This window comes from Jaculus jaculus, chromosome 3 (assembly GCF_020740685.1).
Source record: "Jaculus jaculus isolate mJacJac1 chromosome 3, mJacJac1.mat.Y.cur, whole genome shotgun sequence".
In the NCBI taxonomy this organism is placed as follows: Eukaryota; Metazoa; Chordata; class Mammalia; order Rodentia; family Dipodidae; genus Jaculus; species Jaculus jaculus.
Window position 1 is genome coordinate 176,929,873 of NC_059104.1, and position 11,278 is coordinate 176,941,150.

Here is an 11,278-nt window from a genome sequence, read left to right on the forward strand (position 1 = left end):
AGGCCCAGGCTCCCATTCTCTCTCACTCAAATAAATAATAAATATAAAACCCCCTAAAACTAAGAGATAAAAACTGTTTTTTGAAGAATAAGTGCAAATTTGTTGTTTAAAAGTAGTACTTACTCTAAGCTGAGCATGGTGGCACCATCTGTAATTCCAGCAAGGCAGAAGTAAGATTAGGAGGTCAAGGCCATCCTCAGCTATATGAGGCCAGCCAGCTACATGAGACCTTGCCTAAAATTAATTAAGTCTATAAACATTATCCGTCTTTAATTACATGTGCCTATGAAGGTCCAGTAAGTGACTTCTTATATCAACACTTAAGTGTGTGCAAAACAAGGCTGAGGAGACAGCTCAGAGCATAAAGGCTCCATAGCCTACTGGCCCAGATTCTATTCTCTAGCACTCACATAAAGTCAGATGAAAAAAGTAGCCATCTGAGCCACATTTCCATTTTAACTCTTGCATTTCAAGAACTCTCATTTTTCAATAGACCTCACTATCTACAGTCTAGATTAAATTCTGCAATCTAACATACACAGCCTTTCACAGTCGATCCTAATCCACACCAGCATCAAATCCCAGCTCAGTTCCCATCTACACTTACTTTTCCCCACTCTGGTAGCAACACATTCCTACATGCATTTTTCCACTCTGCCTTTATCTTTGTTTCCATGTAGCAAAGAGTTATTCATCTTATACAACACAGTTTAAACATCACTTCTCAAAAGAAGTCTCTCCTTCCTCCCCCCCCCATCTCTCCCTTCCTCAGAATGGTGATCCTTCTTCATTTCTCATTATTTATTTCAAGACTATATCCACTAATGACTAAGTTAGAAACAGAGTAGTATCTTACTTCAGTTATTGTTTGGTTTTGTTTGAGAGGAGGGAGTTGGTGGTCTTGAACTCCTGGATTCAAGCAATCCTCCAGCCTCAGCTGCCAGAGTAACCAGGACTATGAGTACACACCAGTGCACTCACCACTTAATGCTTTTTTTTGCAAGTGTGTGTGTGTGTGTGTTGTGCATGTCTGTGTGTGTACATGCTTGTATGTGTGTGGACACATGTGTATATAGGTCCACATGCGCATATGCATGTGGAGGCCAAAGGTCAATGTAGGTGTCTCTCACACTCCACTTTACTTGTCAAGGCAGTCTCTCACTGAACTCAGGGCACACCAACTGAGCTCGTCTAGCTAGCTAGTTTGGCTAGGGATGTGCCTATATCACAAGAGTGTGCCACTATGCCTAGCATCTATGTAGGTGCTCAGGGTGTGAACTCAGGTTTTCATACTTGTGTGTATAGCAAACACCTCACCAACTAAGTCATCTCCCCAGTCCAGACTTGACTGTTAACTTGTTGCTATTTAGAGCAATGACTGGAAAATAATTGTCAATTTAATGAATCTCAAAGAGTTCTTGACAATTAACAAAAACAGTAACCAAAAGAATCCCAACTGTTTTTATATAAAATGTGAGAGGGAGGAATGCAGGACTGATGATATGTTCTGATGGCTTAATAACGGGTAATTTTTGAAATATCTCAAGGAGACTAGAGACATACCAAAGCTAGGTGGTAGCATGCCTAAAGCCCTAGCTTTAATGCTTGGCACCTGCACACACAGGTACAAACACACAGCCTGGGATTAAAGGCGTGCACCACCATGCCCGGCTTGGACTTTATTTCTAAACTTTGTATTTTGAGATAGTTGTAGATTTACAGTTAAAGGAATAATAGATACCATGTACCCCTTTAGGATACTAACATCATAACAAGCCACCATTCTCACTCAGATTTCCCCAGTTTACTTGTACTGGTGTGCGTGTGCACACGTGTTTATACATCTTTATCACATGGACACTCTTGCATCCACTCTCAGGTGGAGGAACTCAGCATTTGTATTACCACAAAAATCCCATCTTTTGCCTTTCTGGAGCCATATTCACCTGCTATACTCCTCCTTTATTTTTGGTTTTTTTCTATATTTCTTTTACAATTATGTTCATTCTATATCTACTAAGTATCCACTATGTACCAGACTCTCTGCTTTCTTTTATGTATTTATTAACAGATTATACCCTTTGATTCCTCTCCCCTGTTACCATTTCCTTAGAGCCCTTCTCTGTAGGGTCATGGGATTTTCTGTGGGGTCATGAAGGCCTGAGTCAGTTCCAATATATATAAGTCAAACAGTACTTATTAACTCCCTATTATAGTAATGAATTTTTTAAAAAATAAGGTTTACTTTCTTTCATTCCAATTTTAAAACTGATACATTTTAAAACTCAACCAAAAGCATTATTAATGACAAAGACACTTTAGGGGAGAAAAAGGTATCTTGGTTGATAAATTCCAAGAACATTCTAACATAGAGCATACACACTTCAATATATTATTATAATGTAACTAGCCTTTAGAGTTGGATAAAAACATACTAACTTGAAGATAGTTATGTAATAAAGGTTTGCAAGCCGGGAGTGGTGGAGCGTGCCTTTAATTCCAGCACTTGGGAGGTAGAGGTAGGAGGATCGCCGTGAGTTCAAGGCTACCCTGAGACTACATAGTGAATTCCAGGTCAGCCTGGGCTAGAGTGAAACCCTACCTCGAAACACAAAAATAAATAAATAAATAAAGGTTTGCAGAGTCAATCAGATTTATCCTTCATTGGTAATTTAAATAAGTATATAGATTTACTATATTTTCATCCTGCCTAGCTCTTCCAATAAGTTTTGTTGAGGGTTTTATATAAACAGATTATTCAAAGGGCTAGGAGTGGTAGTGCAAGACTGTAATTACAGCACTTGGGAGGTAGAGGCAAGAGGACTAGGAGCTCAAAGTTAGCCTCCACTACACAGAGTTCAAGGTCAGCCTGTGTTACAGAAGAACCTGTATTAGGACAACTGACTGAGTGAGCAAGTGTCTAAAAGGTCCAATTTAATCATCTGCTTCTTAGAAGGTACTGTCAAGAGGCTAAGGCAGGAGGATCTCAAGTTTGGGGTTAGCCTGGCCTACATATCCAGACATTCAAAACAGAAAAACATTTAAGAAACAGGAAATGGGGACTCGAGAGAGAGTTCAGCAGTTCAAGATGCTTGTTACAAATCCTGACAGCCTGGATTCTATTTCTCAGTATCATGTAAAGTTTTGTGTCTGGAATTCCTTTGTAGCACCAGGATGCCCTGGCATGCCCATACACTTTTTCTCTCTTTGAAATAAATAAGTACATTTTTAAATTTTTTGTTCATTATTTATTTGAGAGCGACAGACAGAAAGAAAAAGAGGCAGATACAAAGAGAGAATGGGCGTGCCAGGGCCTCCAGCTACTGCAAATGAACTCCGGATACATGCACCACCTTGTGCATCTGGCTTATGTGGGTCTTGGGGAATGGAGCCTCAAACTGGGGTCCTTAGACTTCACAGGCAAGTACCTAACCACTAAGCCATATCTCCAGCCCCAAATAAATAAGTGTTTTAAAAGGAAAATGGAAAGGCTTGCCACTAATTGGAATACTTACAAAATACCTAATGAAGATTTGCATCTAGAATTGGGATAAAACTCAACAAAAATCAAACAACCAATAAAACTAAAAAATTAGGAGACAGTATACAAAAAAAATATGCAAATAAAAAGGTGCTCAACACTGTCACCTGGAAAATGCAAATTGAAACCTAGAAATGCCACTACATACCCACTAGAATAGCCAACTTTTTAAATAAAACTAACTTGGTGAATACTTGAAATCTGCTAAGATAGTACCTCCTAAATGTTCTTGGGGCTGGAGAGTTGGCTTAGGTGCTTGCCAGCAAAGCCAAAGGATCCAGGTTCAATTCCCCAGTACCCATATAAGCCAGATGCACAAGGTGACACACGCATCTGGAGTTTGTCTGCAGTGGCTAGAGGCACTAGTGTGCCCATTCATTCCCTCTCTTTCTCCGTCCCCCTCACTTTCTCTATTTGCCTCTTTCTTTCTCTCAAATAAATAAATATTTTAAGTGCTCTCATCCCTCTCACCCAACAAACACACGTCAACTATGTGAGGTGATGGATACATTAACTCCATTGTGATAATTATTTCACAACATATATGTATAGCAAAACATGAACAAGGGCTGGAGAAATGGCTTAGTGGTTAAGGCACTTGCCTGTGAAGCCTAAAAACTTAAGTTCATTTCCCCAGTATCCGCGTAAGCCAGGTGCATGAGGTGGCACATGCGTCTGGAGTTTGTTTGCAGTGGCTGGAGGCTCTGGCATGCATATTCTCTTCCTTTTTCTCCTCTCTCTCTCTCAAATAAATAAATAAAAGGAGGCAAAGGCCATCCTATGTGACATAGGAGTCTGTCTCAAAAGAGAAAGGAAGAAGAAAAATAAAAAGAGGGTTGGGAAGATTGCTCAGTGGTTAAAGATACTCGCTTGCAAAGCCTATATAGTCCAGAGTTCAATTCTCAAACCAACCACATCAGCATGACGCAAAAACCGGCACAACTGTCCAACAGTCATTTGCAGTGTCAAGAGGCGCTGGTGTGCTCATATGTATGTATACAAACAGAACCTAAAACAAAACAAAAATCACCATGGATGGATGGTAGAGGCAAAATTAAGGAGCTGCTGGAGGACAGCCTTTATGCCACAAATTGGGGGAAAATCCAAATGTTATACAACATAAATATACACAATTTTCATTGGTCAATTTAAAAAAATCCTAAAAAATAAAGCAAGATAATAAAATAGAAAACATTAACTGGAACCCTCACTGGTAAAGAAGCAAAATGAAAACAGTTTAGCAGCTTCATATAAAGTTTAACAGAGTATTTATTTATCATCACCCAGGAACTCTTACTTTTTACCCAAGAAAAATGGAGACATATGAAAAAGGATCTGAATGAAAATGCTCCAAACAACTTTCTTCATAATAGTCAAAATCTGGAATCAAATGTCCAACTGGTGAATGGGTGAACAAATTGTATCACACTTAACAATAAAAAGAACAGCCTGAGTGGGAGTGTAGTTCAGTGGTTCAGCACATGCTTAGCATGGGTGAGGCCCTGGTGTCAATCCCCAGCACCAGGGGGACAAAAGGGAATTGGGGCTCAGGGGTGAGAGTGACAATTACCAACAAATACAACATGGATAAAGCTCAGTAAAAAAGCCAGACATGAGCCGGGCGTGGTGGCGCACGCCTTTAATCCCAGCACTCGGGAGGTAGAGGTAGGAGGATTGCCATGAGTTCAAGGCCACCCTGAGATGACAGAGTTAATTCCAGGTCAGCCTGGACCAGAGTGAGACCCTACCTCGAAACCCCCCCCCCCAAAAAAAGCCAGACATGAAAATGGTGTGATTCTACTGACATGACAGCTAGAAAAGACAAGAGCAAACAGACAGAAAACAGATCAGGGATTGCCAGAGGCCAGGGAGGAGACAGACTGTGAAAGGGCATAAGAGGACATTTTGTAGAAATGGAAATGTCCTGTCTCTTGATTGCGGTAGTGATTACATGAGGGCATGTCAGTGCCAAAAGTCACCGACATGGTCACTTAAATTTACTGCATGTGAGTTATTCTTCAATAAACTACCAAAAATCCCAAGTAGAAAATTTACATTTTACAATTGAGATAATACAAATTTATACAACATTCTGAATTTTGTTTATAATTTTATAAACAAAAAAAATTCCCTTTCTTTGGTATAGGAAAAGAAGTAGACACAGAGCTAGAGAGATGGCTTAGCGGCTAAGGCACTTGCCTATAAAGCCAAAGGACCCAGGTTCCATTCCCAAGTAACCCATGTAAGCCAGATGCACAAGGTAGCACATGTGTCTGGAGTTCATTTGCAGTGGCTGGAGGCCCATGGTATTCTCTCTATCTGCCCCTCCCCCAAAATAAGTAAGTAAATAAAATAATTTTTTTTTTTAAAGAAGAAGAAGTCACAGAAGCCACAGGGTGGAAGTGGGGCTTGTAGGATCTAAAGTGAGCTCTGGGGAAAATCCAAGTGGTAAGAAAGTGGCCAAGGCCAAACAGGTTGAGTCAGAACCCCAAGTCAAAGCACCAAAGGCAACTGTACTACGGTGCAAAGGGAATGAAGGAGGGAAGGATGTTTCTTTACAAGTGAACAGCACAGTGTGGGAGGTAAGTAAGGTGAAAAGTGTGCCCATGGGTGGGGGGTGGTACATGAGGAGTCAGAGCAGGACAGGGAGGCCCTGTACTGAAGCATCTTGATAAAGACTCTGAAATTCTTACAGTGCTGGAAATGAGGGAAGAGCAAATACAATGAAGAAACAGCCTCAGCAGAAAGAAGAGATGGTATTAAGGATGAAAGATTGGCTATAGGCAAATAAATATTAAAGATGGTAGAAAACAGATTTCTCACTGTCTGAGATGCATTACAACATGAAAGAGAGAAAACTAGAGTAGATCTATAGTGTTGGAAGGGGCTTTCTCTACACAGAGATAAAGAAACAAATACAGATGTAAATGTATATGTTCCTATACATACATAAACCCCCTTCAGCTCCAACCATGAAAAGAGCCTGAGAGCAGTTACAACTCAAAGACAGTAAAGAAGCAGACACTGAGAAATTAGCTTCTTAATGTCACTTTCCAATGAAAGAAAGCAGGGATTCCTAGAGAAATGGCTGACTCCAAGGTCAAGACACAGATAAAGAACATAAGCCAGAAGAGCTCAGGATGCTGCTCAATCACAGAACATTTCCCTAGCATGCAAGAGGCCCTGAGTTACAGCCTCAGCACCACAAAGCAAAGGGGGTAAAAAGGTAAACCAGGAGCTCTCATGTCAAAAAGTAAGGATGTGCTCAAAGGATGATGGGAACATGTTTAAGGACACAGAAGCCAGATGTACTGGTCAAAAGAGAAAATAAAAATTAAGCATCCAAGCAAACAGGGCTATGGTCTGAATACTTGCCCACCCCCCAAATTCTTATCTTGGAATCTTATCACCCAGAGTAAGAGAAGTAGATGCGCTCACTGGGAGGTGACTGGGTGGTGGAGGTAGAACTCTAATACATGGGATTAGTTCCCTTATTAAAGAGATCTCAGAAAGACATGTGAGGTTAAAGTGAGAACACAGCTGTGAGGAAGCAATCCCTAATTAGACCTCAAATTTGTTGGAGCCTTAATTTTAGATTTTCCAACCTTTACAATTATGAGAATTAAAGCCTGTTGTTTATAAATCACCCAACATCTGGGTGTGGTTGTGCACACCTTTAATCCCAGCACTCAGCAGGCCAAGGTAGGAAGATCATTGTGAGTTCGAGGCCAGTCTAAGACTACATAGGTCAGCCTGGGCTACAGCAAGAACCTACCTCGAAAAACCAAATATATACATATATACATTACATATATATAATGTGTGTGTATGTATATGTATATGTATGTATGTGTGTGTGTGTGTGTGTGTGTATACACACACACACACACACACACACACACACACGTGTCACCCATTATATGGAATTTTTGTTACAGCAACCCCAACAGACTAAAACAAGAAATAACAATACAATCCACTAAAAAAAAAAAAAAAAGACAGCAAGCGACTAGACGGATGGCTTGGTCAGTAGACCGCTTGCTGCATGAACGTGAGGATCTTAGATACCCACCATCCACTGAAAAAAGCCAGGCAGGAGAAGTAGGAGGATCGCCATGAGTTCAAGGCTACCCTGAGACTCCATAGTGAATTCAAGATCTGCCTGGGCTAGAGTGAGACCCTACATCGGAAAAAAAAAAAAAAAAAGACAGGCATGGATGGAATCCCGGTGGTGGGGACAGAGAGTCAGGAGAATCCCCCTGGGGCTTGCTGGCTGTCCAGCCAGTCTATCTGAATCAGTGAGCTCCAAGTTCAGTGAAAGATCCTTTCTCAAAAAATAAGGTGGAGGGCTGAAAAAGATGGCTTAGCAGTTAAGGTGCTTGCCTGCAAAGCCAAAGGACCCAGGTTCAGTTTCCCAGTACCCATGTAAAGCACAAAGTGGCGCATGCATCTGGAGTTCATTTGCAGTGGCAGGAGGTCCTGGCTTGCCCATTCTCTCTTTCTCTACATGCCTCTTTTGCTCTCTCTCCTTCTCTCTTCCTCTCTCTCAAATAAATAAGTAAAAATATTTTTTAAAAAAAATAAGAGCCAGGTATGGCAGCGCAGGCCTTTGATCCCAGCATTTAGGAGGCAGAGGTAGGAGGATCATGGTGAGTTCAAGGCCACCCAGAGACTACATAGTGAATTCCAGGTCAGCCTGGGCTAGAGTGAGACCCTACCTCGAAAAAACAAAAAAAAAGAAAAAGAAAAAAAGAAAAAACAGACAGACCCGACAGTGATAGCTCAGACCTATACTCCCAGCACGTGGGGGGTTGAGGTAGAAGGATAACTGAGTTTGAAGCCAGTCTGGGGCTACAGAGTTCCAAGTCAACCTGAGCTAGAGTGAGACCCTGCCTCAAAAAGAGGGGTAGGAGAGTTACTGAGGAAAACACTGCATATTCATCTCTGGCCTCCACACATGAACACATACACATTGAAAAAAAAAAAAGATAAATCTGATCTGGAGAGTGGAGAGATGGCTCAGCGGTTAAGACTTTTGCCTATAAAGCCTAACAACCCAGTATGAGTCCCCAGCACCCCTATAAAACCAGATACACAAAGTGAGCTGGAGGTTTTTTGCAGTGCACAGAAGCTCTAGCATGCCCATTCATATTCTTTCTCTCTCTGCTTGCAAATAAATAAATAAAACATTTTTAAGAAAGATACTTCATGAATCCATTTAAATGTTAGTGTGTAAATTACTTCATTAAAATCTTGGTGAGAAACCAGATATTTTTCTAATTTCAAGATATTTACCCAAGCCGGGCATGGCAGCACACGCCTTTAATCCCAGCACTTGGGAGACAGAAGTAGTGAGTTCAAAGCCACCTGAGACTACACAGTGAATTCCAAATAAGCCTGGACTAGAGTGAGACCCTACTTTGAAAAGAAACAAAAAGATATTTACCCTAAAAAACTATCAAGTTATATTAACTTTATAGTGGAAGAGCTTGCCAGGCACTGATTACAAGTAATCAAAGCAAAAATTTGAACATCCACTTCTGTGATACTCTTGCCCAAGGATGCAAAAACCAAAAATACACAATGCCAAATTAAGGGCATTCTACAAAATAACTGACCTGTAGTCATCTAAAGTGTCAAGGTCAAGAAAGTCAAGAGACAATAAGGCAGCTTGATGGAAGGAGATACTAAAGAGATATCACAAAAGAACACAGTACATAAGTGAACTGAATCCTCTTGCCAGTAATGAGTAACAGCGCAATCAGCAAAACCTGAACTAAATGGAGTCCCATGTCAGTGTGAATTTCCTCTTCTGATGGCTGTACTGTGAGTGTGTAGAACATCCCTATCAGAATATTCTGGATGACAGGGCATAAGGTCAGCAGTTTCCTCTCAAAGTGCTCAGAGGGGGAAAAAAAATACTTTGTACCACACTTGCTATTTTTCTTCAAGTTTATGATTGTTTCAAAGTTGTTGTGGGTGGGAGAAAAAAAAAGTCACCAAAAACTAAACAAGGTTAAAAACAAAGGTGTGATTCTCCACAGTTAATCTTGTTAAGAGACTAGACAATACAAAATTACTAAGAAACAATATGCCATTTTGAAGCCAAAAGATACCAGAAATACAGCTCAAACCTTTAACTGCTGACCTCAATCAGGTCATGAGCAGTGAAAGGATGAGGGACTCCTTCGTTGGAGGAAGTTCTCAGAGGAGAAATAATGAAAGAGGCAGTGGACTGGGAGTGGGTGGAACAATGGTACTCTGGTGTTACCAAGGCAAAAACACAATCTCAGCATCTCCTCTAACAAATGAAGGGGTTGTAGAGCTGATAAGCTAAAACGCCTGGCAAGTGTGAGACTGGAATTACCCTGAAATAAACGAGCTTCCCCAGTTCACCTTGTTATTACACTACACTTAACTTTAGATCGTAATACAAAGCGATCAAAGCGATACGGGCAGGAACATAAACGTGCATGACCCCCGCCCCCAGAATACTCTTAAAGTTGTGCAAGTCCATCAATTAAAGTATAAAGCGGTATGCATTTGACAAATTGCTCCTTGTGAAGAAAATTTTAGGGCGAATGAAGAGAACTGACTTAAAACACCACGAAAGCTGCCCAAGATCACCTGCAGCCATTGGCTGCCTGTCTTCCAGCGGGTCATTTCTGGATCAATGACCGTCACGTTGGTCCTGAAAAGAACGGGTACCATTTCCTAGAAAGGTTTTCACCGGTGCAATGGGGGAGGGAGAGAGGGAGGGCGAGCGGAGGGGCGGGTTCGCCTTCCCCGGTCGCACGCGTCCCGCGGAGCAAGGCGTGGAGGGAGGTAGCCCTGGACTCCGGACACTTCCTTTCGGAGAGGACAGCCCCCTGCGTCACTCGTTACTCACTCAGGATGCAGGGCACAAGTGTGTCCCCTAGGAACCCCGCGCAGTTGGCTGCCGCCCTCCCTGCCCCGCGGCCCGGGGCTCTCCCGTCTCCCCCACACGCACGCGCGCGCGCGCCGGGCCCCGGCCTCGTGCACCGAGCTCCCGCACGCCGGCTCCGGCTCGGGCCCGCCGAGGGGCCCCCCCGGGCCCGCGTCCCCCCGCATCCGCCGTGCGGACTCGGCGCGCACGCACACGCCCACCGCGAGCCAGGCTCAGGCCGCCCAACAAGGCCCGACGCCGCCCGCCCGCCCGCCCGCTCCTCCGCACCGGCTTTCCCGCCTCCCCGCCGCGACGCCCGGCCCCGCCGAGCCCCACTGGACCAGCGGCCGGGAGGGCGGAGGCGGGGAGGCCCGGGGGCGGCGCCCGGCGGCCCCACACCCTTCCTCACCTGGCTTCTCGTGGTCGTAGCCTACCACGATGAAGTAGTCGGCCAGCCGGGCCATGACCGTCGCCGTCGCGTCCGGGAAACGGATCCCCGTCGCCCACCTGGCCGCCGCCGCCCCCGACCCGACCCGGCGGGGCTCAGCATTTTCCCTGAACCGGCAGTAGCGGCAGCGGCGGCGCTGCAGCCATGTTTGACAAGCGAGGCGCGCTCTGCGCCTGCGCCGCGCCTCGCGGCTCGCCCCGCCCCCGCCCGAGCCCGAGCCCGAGCCCGAGCCGACTCGGCGTCCGGGCCGCGGGCCGAGAGCCCACGCGCCGCGGCAGCCGGTGGGCGGCCTGGCTCGCACCTCGACGCCCTCCTCCCCGGTGTTTCCTTCTTAGTATCTATTTTTCAATTTTTGCAAAAGCGAGGGTCGTCCCTCCCGCCC

General features: G+C 44.0%; 1 protein-coding gene across 4 annotated transcripts in view; it reads right to left on the bottom strand.

Moving 5' to 3' along the window:
- The window catches only part of Sbf2 (SET binding factor 2), a 386,553-nt gene extending 375,534 nt beyond the window's left edge, over positions 1-11,019 (bottom strand). For 2 of the 4 annotated variants that reach the window (XM_045146275.1, XM_045146274.1), the window contains exon 1: positions 10,858-11,018. In XM_045146275.1, the coding sequence (XP_045002210.1) occupies positions 10,858-10,912 (55 nt within the window). In that variant the 5' untranslated portion in view covers positions 10,913-11,018. Of the gene's footprint in view, positions 1-10,857 lie in introns of all 4 variants that reach the window. The other 2 variants (XM_045146272.1, XM_045146273.1) reach the window with 2 other exon arrangements.
- Between the last annotated feature and the right edge of the window lie 259 nt (positions 11,020-11,278).